Source organism: Terrapene carolina, unplaced genomic scaffold (assembly GCF_002925995.2).
Source record: "Terrapene carolina triunguis isolate 2854851 unplaced genomic scaffold, T_m_triunguis-2.0 Scaffold33356, whole genome shotgun sequence".
Classification (NCBI taxonomy): Eukaryota; Metazoa; Chordata; order Testudines; family Emydidae; genus Terrapene; species Terrapene triunguis.
Window position 1 is genome coordinate 1,984,086 of NW_020697707.1, and position 17,972 is coordinate 2,002,057.

The 17,972-nt window shown below is 42.5% G+C and overlaps 1 protein-coding gene across 1 annotated transcript in view; it reads right to left on the reverse strand.

Annotated features, from left to right (window-relative positions):
* LOC112110888 (dynein heavy chain 6, axonemal) overlaps positions 1-17,972 on the reverse strand; it is a 181,768-nt gene that overhangs the window by 149,893 nt on the left and 13,903 nt on the right. Inside the window, exons 11-18 of the mRNA XM_026663340.1 lie at positions 14,262-14,413; positions 13,483-13,635; positions 10,474-10,725; positions 8,753-8,881; positions 6,718-6,831; positions 3,116-3,259; positions 2,509-2,721; positions 1,574-1,666 (exon numbers count right to left, since the gene is read on the reverse strand). Coding sequence (XP_026519125.1) covers positions 1,574-1,666; positions 2,509-2,721; positions 3,116-3,259; positions 6,718-6,831; positions 8,753-8,881; positions 10,474-10,725; positions 13,483-13,635; positions 14,262-14,413 — 1,250 coding nt within the window. The remainder of the gene's footprint in view (positions 1-1,573; positions 1,667-2,508; positions 2,722-3,115; positions 3,260-6,717; positions 6,832-8,752; positions 8,882-10,473; positions 10,726-13,482; positions 13,636-14,261; positions 14,414-17,972) is intronic.

Consider the following 17,972-nt stretch of genomic DNA (forward strand, 5'->3'; position numbering starts at 1 on the left):
GGATCGGCGCTCATACCGGTGCCGGGAACTGCGTCGGGACTCTGAGCGGTATCGATGCTCGGGTCGGTGCCGAGAGGTGGACCAGTGCTGGGAGGAAGAGCTGGGCCGCGAGTACGACCAGCGCCGTGATGAAGACTGGTGCCGGGACTGCGAGCGGCGTCGGGACCTGCTCCGAGACTGGGAGCGGTGCCGAGAATCCACGCTCGGAGATAGAGGGTGTAGCAGGGCAGGCTTGCCCCTGGATTGCACCGTGCGGAGCGGATGCGGTGCCGCGGTCTGAGACGGTGCCGGTTCCGTGAGGGCAATGAGGTCTCTAGCCATCGCAAACGTCTCCGGCGTAGACGGGAGACACGGCTCAACCACGGAACGGGGCGGGGAGCCAGTCCGCACCGGACTCAGCGGCCCTACTACCGGTGCCAGAGTCAACGGTGTCGATGACGGCGCCTGTAACCTCAGACGTTCCGATGCCAGACGCGACTCCACAGCCAGTGCAGGGGGCGCCAGTGCCTGCTGTTGCGTGGCAGTCTCCTGTGTTTTACGGGGTCTCTTGTGACCCGGAGACAGGGAACGGCGCCGAGGGGCTTGTGGTGAACGCGGTGCCGATGGAGGACGGTGCCGTGGGGTCTTATCCGCGTCTCCTCGTGGTGCAGTACCCAAGGCCGCCGCCAGGGCGCTGCGCACCGAGGCGTTCGATGCCGGAGCTTGGCGTGCCGAAGGAGGGTCTGGGCTAAGTGCCGCCTCCACAAGGAGCTTTTTAAGATGAAAGTTCCGCTCCTTTTTGGTTCTGGGCCAAAAAGCCTTGCAGATCCTGCACTTATCAGTCTGGTGAGACTCCCCTAAACACTTTAGACAAGAGTCGTGGGGGTCTTCCGTTGGCATAGGCTTAGCACAGGTCACGCACGGTTTAAAGCCAGGAGCCTTGGGCATGAGCCCAGCTGCACGCCGGGGGGAAAGAGGGAGATGAAAACCCCCTTACCCCCGCTAACTACTTATAACTACTCTGTAACAGCTATTAAACTACTAAACTATACTAAATCTATAACTATACAACTAACTACAACAATAACTAACAAGGAAAGCTAGGGAGAGTGGAGGACAGCTATGGCGCTCCACAGTTCCAACGACCGTCACGGGCGATAAGAAGGAACTGAGGGGGCGCTGGGTCGGCTGGGGTATATATCCAGCGCCATGAAGGCGACACTCCAGGGGGCTCCCCAGCCAACCCACAGGGTGTTGCTAGCGTAGAAAATTCTCCGACGATCGTGCACGCGGCGCGCGCACACCTAATTGGAATCGATATGAGCAAGCACTCGAAGAACTGAATGTTTATGAAAAATTACAAACTCTCTTGAGAAAAGATTTTGTTATTAAATGGATAAGCAAAAAGAATGTGAATTTATATTTTGTTTATACACTGTTTAAAATAATATAAAATGTTCCATCAACATAGACCATCACCAGGTCATTGCCCGAATTTTATAAATGTAACCTGCCACTGCTAGTTTCATCTGAATTTTTGCTAGTTTCATTTGAACTTTTCTCAGCTGTCTATTAAGTACAAGCAGTGACTTACCTGAATGTCGTCTGTACCACCAAGGATAAAAACATCTTTAGAATCACGATGAGGAAGAACAATGAATTCAGTTGTTTTCCAAGAATCCTCCACCTGATTGAGAAAATTATAAACCTTGTAAATCTACTTACAATACTAAAACATTTAGGTTTTACAAAGTAAATAAAGTGTAGAAAGTCTAATTCCAACTAATGAAAAAACTGCCCTTTCACCTAAAAAAAACCCAACAACAATGAGGAGTCCAGTGGCACCTTAAAGACTAACAGATTTATTTGGGCATAAGCTTTCATGGGTAAAAAACCCAATTCTTCAGATGCATGGGACTAAACAGACACTGTCAAATGATTGTTTTACTTTGTGGTGTTTGTTCTCTCTTTGCAGAAGAAAAAGGGGAAAAAATCTCTGCTGACTTTGTCCTTTTCCATTTAACAAGCATCAACCTTTTTCTTATTTTGCATAAAACTATAATAAACAAAGCATGGTTTTTGTCTGTTTACAATAATGTCAACTTGCATAGAGACTCTTCAAGCCAAAACATGACTTCAGCACAGACTTGCTGACATCAGGGGGTATGTGCTACTGGAGAGGCAGCCGAGAAGGCACAGAACATTCTGTGGGCCCAACATTCTCTGCCAAGGACAGTTCTGTTAGTGCACCTGCTGCATCAGTCTCTGCCTTTGTAAGCCCCCTTGAACATGCTCCTTGGAAGGGCAGAGGTCTATTATGACAGAAACTGTATTTCTGCTTTATATTTCGCTCAAATATAAAAATTCTACTTACCATTAATGTGGTACTTATATACTGTGTATATACTTATATAAGTACTTATATACATATATATTGAGACACACATTCTTTCTTAGTCGTCCATAAAAAGGTCAAGGTTTTCAGCATATTGTCAAAAACAAAGACAAATGTTTGTTTGTAAAAGTTACCTTTTTGAGAATGGTCTCTAAGGAAGCTTCTCCAGAAGCTTGTCCAGAAACATCCTGAATTTCTTGAGAAAATTCAAAAGCACTGAGCTCAACCAGTCGAGCCAAAGATAATGGGTATTCCACATCCACCAGTGGTGCATTAACTATTTGCTCCAAAACTGCCCAGTGCCTGGGTTTCAAAAAGGGGTTTCTTAGGTCTGTGATAACTGGAAGCTGGAAAAGTAAAACAAACAATATATTTATTTTTCATTCATGTATTTTACAACCCTAGCGCTCTCTCAAAGCACCATCTTTTACATAGAGCTTGTAAGTAGAACTCGTAAAAGACTTTTGATCAAAATTTTTATTTAGTTATTTTTAGAAACAAATGATCCTTTTCCCCCCAGTTTCTTTTTGTTTGAAATTTTTGGCAAAAAACAAAATCGTTTAGTTTTCAAAAACTGAAGTTTTCAGTTTTTTGTTTTTTCACTCCCTTTCCATTTTGCCTCTGGACGAGTTATATAAAATGAGGGAATCTTTGAAGTTTATTGAAAAATAAATAGTATAGTTTAACTTCATGTTTTTCTAAAAAGCTTTTTGGAAAGGGAATTTCAGGTTGCTATTTTACCTTTTCTCTCATCTTCTCCACATTCCCCTTGAGCCGGGGCACTATATTATTGGGTGGCAAACCCTTTTCCAATTGATTCACAAATTTGGCGTACTTGGAAACCTGAGAATTCAGGTATTCTGGATCCAAGCTATCAAATTTACACTGTGAAAACCAAACAGAGAAAATATATTAATTAATGGTCACATTCACTTTGAATAGTACCTTACTCCACAAAGAAATCACTGCAATCAATGGCACTACTCATACAGTAAGGCACTACTCAACATAAGTAAGGATAGCAAAATCTGACACACAGTGCATCCAACAGTTACAGTATATGGTCAGATCCTGCAATCCTTGGGCACTCAAAGGCTTCAAAAGGCAGTATATTCTAAAGCAAAGCACTATTATATACACGTAATCCATTAAACACAGGTAAAAGAAAGGTACTACAATAGAACACTAATGATAGGGAGACTCAGTGAATTTTGCAAAATTAAAAAGAAAAGGCTCTACTGTGGTTTATAATAGGCAAAGCTGGCACTTTTGATGCCTGCAGTCTTCCACTGCCACAATTAGGGTGACCAGATAGGGACAGTCCCGAATTTTGGGGCTTTTTCTTATATAGGTACCTATTACTTCCCACCTCCTGTCCTGATTTTTCACACTTGCTATCTGGTCATCCTAGCCGCAATATATGGAATGACCACAGTCTTTCTTAAACAACTGCACAACAACAAAGTACAAACACAAACAGGTTTCCACACAACTCAAGTCCCAGCATTGTCTGCCTTGTTTTCACCAGGGACCAAGCCTTGTCTAAAGCTCTATACAGCACACACAGACATCTAGTAGGTAATTAATATACAGCAAGTAAATACACCATGACACCAACTACCATACCATGACAAGAGGTAGGGTGAGATGTACCATATACCTTTCAGATGCGGAATCCCTCTATGCTCTGGTGGAAGAAGGCTCCCACTTAGGGTGTATGGCAGCCTGATATACAATAGGAAACACACCTCAATATTTTATAGGAGGGCACAAATGGAGCCAAATTTGATCTAAACGAGCAGAAAAGACTAAAAGTAGTGGGGGAGGTAGAAATTACAAAACACTAGTATTGAGAAGTATGAGACACCTCGCACAGCACAAAAATCAACCTTTCTTCTCCATTTATTTTGTTAGTTTTCACTAACAGAATCTAAGATAGCTGCATACATTACTATAGACCTTGAGGAAACACTCATAAAAATCAGCGCAAAGCAGATAAAATGTTGATTTTTCTGACTAATGCAGCTGCAGCAGCAGCGATAGGGAGCCCCTCTTCCAGTCAGCAGTGAAACAGGAACTGACAGCTAGAGGCCCTAAGGGCTAGTTCATCTCCTCAACAGGAAGAGAACATCCCATCTGTTGGAGGGGAGGTGCTGGCCGCCCTAAACCTCTGAAGTCATGGCAGTTCCCACCAGTACAGCACTAGGAACCCACACACAAGAATGGGGCATTACTATAATGACTGAGGCTTTATATGCTGTCTCATAATAATATTATTTATTGATTTATCTGTACTGCAGGAGCACCTAGAGCCATTGTGCAGGACCCCAGTGTGCCAGGCTCTGTACATCATCTAATGAAAAGATGGCCCTGGCCATAAACAATTTCCAATCTATGGATATTATTATAGAGACAATCGGTGGTTAGAACACAGAAGGTATCAGTGAGATGTTTAAATTACTGGCAGGTAAATATAAAACAAAAATTTCTTCTCAAATCATGAAGTCATCCTGTGGAAATTACTACTGCAGGCAGTCAGAATGTCCAAAACTATAGCTGGATGTGAAGAGGAGGTGAAAGAATTTTACAACCCAGAAGAATATTAGCTGTTTTGTTGGCCAAGACACGAGTAACCAAAACTCATACTTTGCGGTGTCATCTGACCACTGCAAGGTCCAACTCATTACTCCTGGGGGCATTCTGCATCAAAAAATTAAAAATTCTGCGTACTATATTTTAAAATTCTGTCAAGTTCTGCAAATTGTATTTGTCAAATAAATGTGGAGGCTCCAGCATGGCATTGGGGAGCACAGGCCACTGGCTGCACAGAGGTGGGAGATCACTGTGCAGCTCCCCCCCCTCGCCCCGGGACACGGACTCAGCGGAGAGGCTGCACCCAACCCTGACACAGCGCAAGGACTGGGCCTGCCTCTCCTTGCCAGATGCGCCAGGTGTGGGCAGACAGGCTCAGCAAGGTAGGATCCAAGTGTGGAGGGGCTTAGCATGGGGAGATCCAGGTGTGGGTTGAGAGGGTTCTGTGTGGAGCAATCTAGGTGCGGGCAGCTCAGTGGGGGACCCAGGTGCAGGGGGGATCTGGATGCACGTGGGCTTGTTGGAGGGTTCTGGGTGCAATGGTAATGGGACTCTGCAGGGGGGGTCCAGGTGAAGGTGTTTGGGGAGCAGCATGGGGGTGTGGGGGGATAGCACTCGGAAGGGGTGTGGGGGTGGGGGGCTCAGTGGAGGAGGCAGTTGCTGGGGGAGTGGGGCTCAGTGGGGTGGGGATCCAGGTGGAGGTGGCTCGTTGGGGTGGTCCAGGTACAGGGGGAGTGAGGCTCATTGGCGGGGGGGGGTTCTGGGTGCAGGGGCCTGAGGCTTGGTGGGAGGGTCTGGGTATGAGGGATATGGAGGCCCGGGGGTTGGGTGGATGGGGGAGCAGCTCCCTGTACAGGGATCCCTCCCCCTGCAGCTGAGGAGCGATGGGTGCAGGAAGTGTATGTGTGGCGGGGGGGAGGGTTGCGGCGCATCCTACAGCTGGGGGAGAAATCTGGGGGTGTGTCTGACACAGCCCCGGATGCCATGCAGGGGAAGAGGAAGTCCCATCCTCCCCAGCCCAACCGGGACTAGCAGCTGAGCCTGGTGCAGGGTAGGAGACACCAGCCAGTTTTTCCCCAGTCCGGTCTCCTGCCCCACAATCATTTACCTCTCTGCTGGCTGCCCTGGACACCTGAAACATACTGCTGGGGAGGGACGCATGAGAAAGTCATTTTTCTGTGGGGAAGCAAAGAAATCTGCGAGGGACATTAATTCTGCGCACGTGCAGTGGCAAAGAATTCCCCTGGGAGTAACTCATGTATATTTTGAAGAGAAGCCTTAAGAAAGCCAAATGAAGGAAAGTGAAACTTTATCTAAGGGCAGACTATTTTTATCCTGTTTTGTTTTGTTTTTCTTTTTCTACTTTAGTAGCCTTAGTAACTGCAGATATCCATAGTGACACTGAAAGATTAAGTAGCCTTCAAAACCCAAATGTTTGTTAAATGGTTAGAATAAAACTTACTTATCTACAAAATTCCTGCCATGTTATTCAAACTTTACAATTTGCTTCACAATACTCACAAGATAATATATAGAGCAATTCAAGAAGCATAACCCCTGGAATAACTTACAAAAATATTAGCTACATAGTAATCTTTTAAAGCTCTGTGATGCAAAAATCTATAATGCTATTTTGGAAAAATAAAAGAAACAGTATTTTTTCTACATATTATAAACTGGAATTTTATATTATAAACTATTATACATCATTCTTATACTTGGTCATTTAGGAATCAGAGCATTTAATTTACCTCCATCCATTCTGTTTGGAGTATTTCCCATTCAGAACAAGAATCCCAAAGCAGCTGTTTGAGTTTCAGTTCTGCACTAACTTCCTCCAAAGCATCAAATTTTGAAATTTCCACCTTAAAAGAGAAATTTAAAAAATCATTTTAAAAACTTCTTATAAAACAATCTACTGTATATTTTTAAAAATACCCACTTCACATTTGCCAAATTCTACATTTAACATTGGGGAGGGAGTGGGGATACCAATTTATCATATTGCTTTAGGAGCAAATAATCTGTTCTAAACCACATTTCTTCTTAAATACTTTTGTGCAAAAGATATGAAATTATTGTGAACTCCATGCAGTTGTCTTGACTCCTTTTATCTACTGCAGTCAGTAAACATTGCAGTCTATTGAATAATTTTTAGTCAGTTCTGTGAAAAACTGCCAAGGCACATACATTGCATTAAAACAGCTCTCTCCATCTGTGCGGAATATTCAACACTAAACAAAGATATGCTTTAGGCAGCTGGAAAAGCTCTGTTTGATGTCCATAGTATACCCAGTCCTGAGAAGGATCAGTGACATTCCCTTTAATTACAGGTAGAAGAGCTCTCTCACTATAACAGATTGCAATAATTCTATTTATCACCCATAAGCAAAGCAAATTTATGATAACTCAACTGCCCATGTTTTCAGATGGTATTGTGGCCACCTAAATATTATGAGGATCCAGGTGCTACCCAAAGATGGCATTAGGTTAGTAACTAGCAAATGGACGTCTTCCAAAAAAGTCTGTTCTTTCCAACAGCACGCTAGTGCTACTTACCCCTCTAAACCTACTGATTCAGCTGTACATATGTATCCACTTAAAGCACATTTCCAACCCCATGGAAATTAAAGCCTCCTTCAATATAGTTCTCAGGAGTTATGACATACAGTTGTGTAACCCACAGTGCTTTCAAATACTAGAAGTGGAACCTTTGAAAGAAGTCTCAGCTGTTGTATTGTCAGATATTGTACCGACCGAAGTTACAAGCTCTAGTGGCCATTCCAGCAATGTAGGTACCTTCTGAGCAGCAAATAAGTTGTAAGGTGAATGCTTACAAAGCTTACAAACTACCTGTCATCAGCAGTCCTCATCAGCATTACATTTATAGCCACACAAACATCCAGGCTTGGTGGCAAAGCTCTCACCTAACGCTCATGAGGCTCTCATAAAACAGATGGTTCATAGATAGTACAAATGAAGTCATTGTTTGTCACTTTTGTTTCTTTAATGTAGCTCTTACAAGGGTTATGCTCCAGAAGAACTCTGGTTTCCAAGCCTATAAGGAATCCCAAAGCCCAACGGATTCACAGAGTCTAAAGAGGAAAAAGATCTATTAAAAGACGTAGCCCAACTCCCTGCCAATGGAGGATTGCTCCCTACTGCACATTTCTTGTGCATTTTTTCCAAGCTGAACAGGCCAATGGGGGAGTCCAGGTGGCTGCCATAGGCTGTTCCATGGTATTATCTGAAAATTCGAATCAATCAAGGTACTTCCTCAGTGGATTAGCTCCTTCAATGCAGACACATCAAAGAAGGTACAGTGTGTGGACATGTGGACTCCCTCATGAGCCTGTTTGATTAGGAAACAATATACCAGTAAACGTGAAATAGGACATGGGTCTAGCTGAGCCTTATTGGAAGTGAGCCACAAACAATCCCCAGACTTCTAGCTGGGTCTTTGTTAGTGCCTTGAACTCCCACTCCCCCAGTAGCTGATGGAGATTGTGATTTTCATAAATTCTCTTTAAAATGCTTACAAAGATTACAAAATCCATTGGTTTAATTAGGACATCACACACAATTTTTCAAAGGAGCCTCAATCCAGCCTTCACTTGTGCATGAGCAGGTTTGGGCAAGAAATACCTATTTCCAAAAAGACACTAGCCAGGGCATTGGCTTTACAAAGTTCTGCTATTCAGAAACATTTGTTTGTTTAACACTGCAAAAAATACAGTTCAATTCAGGTTTCATAAAAGTCCAGCAAAGAGCTGGGAAAAAAATTACCTTAAAATTCTTCTGGTAGGATTTATACTGGAATGCCCGTTTCTGTAGCTCATCTAGAATGGTTTGCAAGTCTGTTAGAGTTTGTTTTACTTTGGCTTGGTCAGCTGCAATATCCAAAATCTGTGGGTCCTGTTTAGCAAAAACAACTTTTTGTTGGTTTGTTAAATTTAGCTTTTAGTCCAGGTTGAGATAAACATCCTATATTCCAGGCTAATGGAAATAAGTTTTAAACTCAGTAACATATACAACCAATATGTCAATATTCAAACGTATAGCATAACGTATGTGTGATGAGATTTAATCTATTTTAAATGACCAATGTAAATAGGTATGGAAAAGTTATCCAGTATCAAAGATTCCAGATCAAATCTCTTCTCTTTATAAATGAAAAATATATTCTCTCCCCGCCATCTTCAATTTGCCATCTGTTGGTGAAGGTTAGCTCCCTAACCGAATAGATCATGGAACCTCACTATGCCATGGCTAGAGCTACACATTAAGGGCATCTTTCCAGGACCCGATTGCTTATGGCAACATCTGTGAGGAAAACCTGCAGTCAGGCAAGTCATGGTCCCTTTTATACCCATAATCATGGAATCATAGAATCACAGGACTGGAAGGGACCTTGAGAGCTCATCTAGTCCAGTCCCCTGCCTCATGGCAGGACTAAGTATTATCTAGACCATCCCTGACAGGTGTTTGTCCAACCTGCTCTTAAAAATCTCCAATGCTGGAGATTCCACAACCTCCCTAGGCAATTTATTCCAGTGCTTAACCACCCTGACAGTTAGGAAGTTTTTCCTAATGTCCAGCCTAAACCTCCCTTGCTGCAATTTAAGCCCATTGTTTCTTGTCCTATCCTCAGAGGTTAAGAAGAACAATTTTTCTCCCTCCTCCTTGTAACAACCTTTTATGTATTTGAAAACTTATCATGTCCCCTCTCAGTCTTCTCTTCTCCAGACTAAACAAACCCAATTTTTTCAATCTTCTCTGATAGATCATGTTTTCATTTTTGTTGCTCTTCTCTGGACTTTCTCCAATTTGTCCACATCTTTCCTGAAATGTGGCACCCAGAACTGGACACAATACTCCAGTTGAGGCCTAGTTAGCGCAGAGTAGAGCAAAAGAATTACTTCTCGCTTTTAAAAACATGTACATTTCAAAATATGTCTAAGCATTACAGATCAAATCCTGCCCCTCTATCCACAGCACCCTGGTTACAATGGAACTGGTGTGGTTCCCTTGCCAGTGGTAGGAAGATGAGGATTTTGGGACTCCAAGTGGGGTCCGAGGGCAAAAAGGTGAAGAAGCAAGTGCCAAGCTGATGAACCCCATCACATGTAGAGGCAGTACGTATGGGGGACATTGCTGAAGCTCTGAGACAGGTTGGAGAGAAGGATTTCATCCCTCCAGTCCCTGAGAGACCCACTGTGATAAGATCTGCTCTGTTTGGGTGCAGAAGATACAATTTGGTCCTATATGTTTAGATCCATAAGGCCAAATCCTGCCCTCAGAAATACTGTGCAACCCTTCAACTCATACAGCACAATTTAAAATGTGAACATTGGCATCGGATTACAGATCACACCTTACTTCACATTGTTGAATAGACTGTTGATAACTTTATAGTCCTTACTACTGCTCGGTTGTCTTGTTTTAATAAAACACAATTGCAGAAATTATATACAGTATAAAAATAATATAAACTGCTCTTTGCAAACCTGGGCTTGCTGTTTCACTTCTTTCACTTCCTCATTTAGCTCTACAACATCTTGGTCTAAATGTTGACAAAATTTGGTAATGCTGGAATCTCTTTCACCCACTGATTTGTCAATTGCATTGCGAACCGCAACAATGGATGGTTTCAGAGTTGCAAAAAGAGCAAAATCTTCAGGAGGTGTCGGTACTTGGTACTGTTCAATAAGCTGATACATCTGAGTTACCACATTTCCTTCTTCTTCAAGGCTTTCAATCTGAAAAAATAGTCATACTTCAACTATTGTGAATCAACCATGTTTTCGTAAGTAATCCTTACCATTATTTAATCTTAGTTACATTGCTGACAGTATCAAAATATGGTTATTACAGTAAAATAATTTTAATAAGGGGAAGAAAACAAATCCTAGCCAAAGGTTAATTTTAATCACATAAAAAGATAATAGGTTAATCATGTCCCTGAATTTTTTCGTTTCTTATATCACTACTGTTTGAAAATAGAGTATGTCCAGGCTGCTGGAGAAGACAGAAATGTTTGGTTGGACTTGTGGCATCTTCTTCAATGTACCCTCCCTTAGCATACAGTATGTTATGTTACCATTTTATTCCATTATAGAGAGTTTTGATACCAAAATATTAGGCAGTGGCACATATAGTTACTCTCTCAGTTTGCTTTATTTTGCTGGTTGCATGTCCGTCTATTTCTGGATGTTCTGGAGAAGATGGATTTTGCTGCTACTAAAAGTGTGAAATTTCAGTCTAAAAGGAATTTGAGAAAGTTATTAGCAGCTGAGAAAGGGAGATTAAAAATTGAAAATGTAGTTCAATCTTTTATACAGCAGTCACCACCTGTGAATGCAATAAAGTACACATTTTTCAGCTGGAGGTAATTAGAAACATTTTTAAAATGAAAACAGGCAGCTTTGTCCTTACCTGTGAAGTTGTCTCCTCATAAAAGGAAATCCTCTAGTCTGGAATGGACTATTGGTTTGGCCACACCACCCATGAGCATGCAGTGGCAGCTCACTGCCAAGGATTTCTAATATCACAGCTTCCCCCTACATATGCTTGGTAAACTGCATCACAAGCCCAGCAGACAACTTCCAATGCTTCTGACCCTGAAACAACTAACAACATGTCCAGAAGCTGCCATCTTATCTCAGTGAGGTAAGAAAGATTTGTACAAAAAGGATGAAAAAGAAATCTCTTGGTGCAGTTGATAAGGGACAACTTTAGAAAGGAATTCCAAGATTGTCTGTAGGACCACGTTGCCATGACTAATCAGATATTAAAATACTGTTCCTTCTCACAGAGGTGACTGGTATAAGAAAAGCTACTTTAAATGAAGAGGAAAAAAACACTGAGGTTGTATTCCACAGTTCAAATGACTGTTGCATCAGCTAATCCAAGAACAACTTCTGACTGGCAATGGGTGTTTGGATAGAAGGACAGATTTTTGTCACAGCATACGTAAATCTGAGCACAGGAGGATGAGAAATTAGCGTCTCTCTTCTGAAGGAATCATGAGAGCTCCTAATACAGCCACTTGGATTCTTAATGTATTGATTGAACAAAAACCAAATATAGGTCTTGGCCTCAGTGCTAAATCAGTTTCAGCCATGTTGCATACAATACATCAGGTTCTGAAGATATGGTAACAAATCTTGGATGTAGAGTCTCCCATAGTCTGAAGGAGAACATTCTCCAGCTTGTTGGGATGACCAAATTCACAATTCATTCTTCCAAGTTTTAGGCTGTCAATTAAACTATGCCTTGGTCATGGCAGCACATGTGTTCCTGGCACCAGGAGGTCTTTGATGACCATAAACACTAACAAGGACAGACTAAAGGAGAAGGCATCTATCTTCCATGCCTTGCTTTCCCATTCCCTGGAGCAGAAGAGATACCACTTTTGTTGTCATTTGTGTCAATCTGTGGATTCCCCCACTCCAGGAAGACCAACTGAAGCATTTGCTGTTCAACACCCTCACTGTCTAGGGGAGAGTGTCTGATGACTAAGCCAATTGGCCTGGCCGTTGATCATACCCTGCACAGAAGCAGCTGATATCATTAGGTTCCTCTTCCTGTACTGTGTACGAATACTTCCCATGGCACAAGTGAAATTCTATTTGTGCACCCAAGCCTAAGAGGGAGGCATATCAACTTGATCCTGATAACTAGGACCTCTGTTAGAGACCTTTCCTGTGTCAGATTTCTGATCTTGCACCACCTTTTTAAAGGCTAAGGGACTGAACCTGGGAAGGTGAACTAGTTGTCCAAGGACCTTGGCCATTGACAAGAGGAGCATCTGAAAAGGCTCTACATGTAAGAGTTACCACTATGCAGTGTCAGCACAGAAAATCATCAGTCTCAGAAGCTGGAGGGGCTGCCAGATAGTACCCCATTGCTAAAGGAGAAGGATACTCATAGTGGCCCTGCTATGCTTGTTTTCTCTAGTCACATCCTCCACTAAGCTCTGTGCATCATGAGCCTGCCAGGAGAGGAGTGAGGAGGAGGGAAAAGAACTCCAGACATAGCCAGTGACCAAAGCCATTCAACAGCAAACTGAGCAGAGAGAGAGCTCTTCTCTTCTTGAGCTGCTTCTATCATAACACTGGGCTTGAGACACAGTTCCCAATTTTATAAAGAGGGAAATGTGGCACCCAAACTCCTCACCACTGTGCTGTCTCTGTGATGTGATATGAGACATCTCTGTGATGGGAGTGGTCAGCTCAGTAGTCCATTCCTGACTAATGAACTGACTGCGTATAAGCAAAAAAATATAACACGAGTTTGATATTACCTCTGATCCAGTCTTATAATTTCTAGTGATGCTCCATTGAGAAATGATAGTGTACAAACTTTATTTTTTACTTTTGTGGGGGTCTGCAGCATGTGAACACATGGTCTTCCTTACCCACCTTTTTCAATAAACTACATATATAAAATATACTCTCAGATTCCTAAGGCAGTGGCCCCTCCCCCCCATCTCCTGAAAGACAGAATGTACTTACTCGTTCCTGAATTTCATCAAGGAATATCAGGCTATTCACGTATTCTGTAGTTGTGGATGGGAGAAACTCAAGTTTAAATTTGGCATCTTGTGCCTCAGCTATAATGTCAGTCACTTTTTTCTTCCCAATAACTGGAAGCATATCATTAATGACCTAGAAAGCAAAGGGAAATACTAGATTGTGTAAAATATTCTTAAAGCTAGAGGTGAAAGGTCAATAAATTCATGCTAATTTGGCCTGGATGGCAGTGAGTTCTAAAGATGAAGAGCCCTCATGGAGAATGCTCCTTTCTTTTTAACCAACGGAGCTCCAGCTCGAGAGCCTCCACTGATCTCAACTGTGGCAGTAGGTCATAGGGAGAGGTGAACTCTCTCAGTTAGGGAGGTGCCAGGCCAATTAGGCCTTTTTCAGAGCAGCTCATTTTAAACTTGATCCTATAACAAACAGGCAGCCAGTACAGATCCCAAAGCACTGGCACTGTGTGCTCATGGCAAGATACTCCACTTTACAACCAAGATACCACATTGTAATATTTCGCTGTACATCTTAAAGGATGTTGCAATGTACCTGTGAAATTAGTGTATGAACTGAGTTTAAAAACAGGATGAACCCAGGATATTGCTGGAGATGTCATAATATTTTTTATACTAGAATATAAATAACAGTAGAACTTTAAACAAAAGGAACTGGCCAGCTTGTCCAGTTGCATCACTGGGCAGTCACTGACCTTAGCAAAACTGAAATGGAATAAATTCTTGCTATCTTGCCTGTAGACTTACCTCCAAGCAGCGCTTTGGTGATGGTATTAATTTTTCTTTCAGTTTTCTAGCATCTATAAGCAACAAGCCTAAATTTCTTTTCTGCTTTATAGCCAAAGCATCTTTGTGTTCTCTGTGATATTTCTCCAGTTGTTCCGCAAAGAAATCGACACCTGTGTATTATGACAGTGTCAAACTAAAAATAATAACTGACACTTTGTCTGAAAAATGCTTTATCAAAAGTGTATGCACAATTGTATTACAGAGTTGTAAACAGAACGAAACATATCTAGAACTCTGATCATCTAAACAGAAACCAATGCAAACATCTGCTATTCAATAGAACAATGTACTGAAACTACAGACAGAGCTATGTGTCAGTGTTTCAACTCTAAGGTTCAGTTTTAAGAGATAGACACAGACCATTCAATTTGGATAAAACAACCTTCGCCCAAAGCGAAAACCAAGCCTTTTGAAATTTAACTTCTATAAAGTTTGATTAACTTTTTCTTTTTAAAGGCATGACACTTGTCCTCACTGAGTAAATAAACATAAAGGGAATGGGGACCTACTCTGGTTTATGAAAGGGCAGTGGGTAGGGAGAGGCTGTGCCAGGGCCGAGGGAAGAAACCATCTACTGGAGGGACAAAGATGCGCTGTTGCTGGAGGCAGTGGCCCTTGCATGGTGCAGGTAAACATCAGTACCTGCCTAGCACACCGGAGAAATACTGAAATACTCAAAATGCCAAAGCACTATCTGACTGTACACCAGGGCCACCGCTCTATGAGACAGTACTGTATCAGAGCTCCTTTTGGCATCAACACTTCTGAAACCACAAATGTCAGCTTGAAACATCAGAAGAGCATGCAACCTGGGTAGATGGATCCTTTTGAGGTCTGGATGTTGGTCCTTTAGATAAATGTCTATCAGGGATGGTCTAGACAGTATTTGGTCCTGCCATGCGGGCAGGGGACTGGACTCGATGACCTCTCGAGGTCCCTTCCAGTCCTAGAATCTATGAATCTATGAATCTATGAATCTATAAGGATTTTAAGGCATTAGATCAGTGGCTCTCAACCTTTCCAGACTACTGTACCCCTTTCAGGAGTCTGATTTGTTTTGCATACCCCCAAGTTTTACCTCACTTAAAAACTACTTGCTAATAAAATCAGATGTAAAAATACAGAAGTGTCACAGAACACTGTTACTGACAAGTGGCTGACTTTCTCATTTTTACTATATAGTTATAAAATAAATCAATTGGAATATAAATATTGTACTTACATTTCAGTGTATAGTATATAAGCAGTATAAACAAGTCATTGTCTGTATGAAATTTTAGTTTGTACGGACTTCGTTAGTTCTTTTTATGTAGCCTGTTGTAAAACTAGGCAAATCTCTAGATGGGTTGATATCCCCCCTGGAAGATCTCTGAGTACCCCCAAGGGTACATGTATCCCTGGGTGAGAGCCACTGCATTAGACCACTGAGTGTCTCTCAAGGGTAGATGTGAAACTTCCATTTCTTTCTTTGCCTTAACTGTCTTATTATTTATTATTATTCTCAGACAAAGAACCACACTAACTTGGAGTTAAAGTTGAGATCACATAGAAGTAATTTAGGGTAACACACATTATAGGGATGTTATAATTATCACAAAAAAACCCAAACATTACAAAAACTAGGAAATTCGGAGTTAAGGTTAAACGTCAAAGAAATTGGCACACTGAGGAATGGAAAGGCACAGTTCAGGCACCTTTAACCTAAGGACACAACCTTAACTCTTGGCTGTAGTGACACCATGTAATAATAGGCTTAATCCTAATTGTATGGCTATTAGTGCTTGTGGTCCCAGAGAAGGCTAAAGTAATTTTTAAAGACACGGTAGTTTTCTCATACTTTCCCCTCTCGTGACATCGCTGTTGAACAGTGAAGATTTTTTTAAATCCAGCAGAAGGCAGCAAGGCACTCTCACAGTTGTTGGGTGGGCAAGTGTCCAGCAGATTCTCTCTCCAGCCTCTGTCTAGTGTGTGTCCAGACTGTGCAGCAGCGGATGGCTCAGGGCTGTCATCACTGGAACCTCTTCTTCTTTCTCAGTGGCTCTGAGGGCTTCTGGGCTTGGTAATGATACTGGGCAGAGGGATGCTGCCTGAAATAAGTTTGTTGTCTTTTTGCTTCCTCTCTTGGGACAGGAACACACAGATCCAACCATACAGAGTCACCCTGGCTCCTTTTATGAATGGAGGACTTTGTCCATTTTAGAATTAAAAAGTTCATTACACTCAAAAAGAAGGGCTTTGATTATAGTTTTGACATTCCTGGACAGGGACAGGAGCTAGGAAGACCTTCTTATTGCTACTTATGTGACCATAATACATGTTGCAGCATCAGATACATCCACTGCAGCTTGCAGGAAAGTGTGAGCCATCAGCTGTCCCTCAATCGTGATGGGTTTTGTTCTCCTCAGTAGTCCTATGGTAGTTTGTCCACGAACTGAGACAGCTTATCCCCAGTTCATGTAATCATACTCGGAAATGAGGTAATACTTGGTAATAAGCCAGGGAGGATGACAGACGAATTTGCAATTGAAGAGGCTGAGTTTCTTCCGGCCCTTCTTTCTAGGTGTGAATTTGGGAGGTCCCTGGTTTTTTGACATTTTCTGTAGTGCAACTACTACAACTGATCCCAGTGCAGCTGGAAATAAAGGTATTTAAAAATCCTATGGAAGAGACTTGGTACCTTCTGTCTTCTCACTTGGATGTGGTCAGTATTGATGCTGGTGTATGATATAGGTCCTTTGCAGGCTTTAACAGTCCTTCGTTTATTGGCATGCAGAGCCTGTTGGGCATGGAAGGCTGCAAGATTTCCAGGAGCTTGTGAGATTTCTCCTGCACCACTTTTAGTGGTATATCCAGTGTCTCTGTAATGCATTTGATGAGGTCCTGAGACACCTTAAAATTATCCACTATGGCAAGCGCAGATGAATTTACTGTCTCATCAGTGAAGAATGAGCAGATTGCCATGGGGAGCAGTTGTGCTTCCCCTTGCATTCAATATTCTTCTTTGCTTTCCTCCTCCTGCCTTTCCAGGATCTGAGATTGCACTAGTTGACCTACCTGGGATAGTCTATATTGCTTCTTTGGGGAGAGGAACTGTGGAAGGGGCAGATGATGCACACTTGTGTGAACACACTGCACACTACAGGGCATGCAGTAGGGCTAGGATTGGGATACGAGTACTGGAATAGGGAACGTATAGGAGGGTACAAGGAGGGATGTGCACTGTGAGTCCAGGTCAATTCCTATTGTCCCTTATAGAACCCTCCCTAGAGTCCCCTCCTGACCTCAATTCTTACCCCGCTTTGTAGCAGAAGGGTGAATAGGAATTGACTCTCTATTATGTCCAGACAGGGATGAGGAGGAGGGCTGTACAATCATGATTACCCCCTGAAGGGATGAAATTGGTACTGGAGATACTTCCTTTACTGGCTCTACCAACAGCTCAGAAGATGGTTGCTTAGATATCATCACCCTCAACCTCTGGTACAAGGCTCACAGTTAAATCTCTCATTACTGTATAAGCTCTGGGAACCAAGACAGCAGGTACTGATGCACTGGGTAATATGGAACATGGTTCCAAGGCGACCAGTATGGAAGTGCTCTCGGTACCAAGATGCGGGGTATTGAGGTTGGGGCTGAAGAACAGGTACTGAGAGAAACGCGATCTGCAGG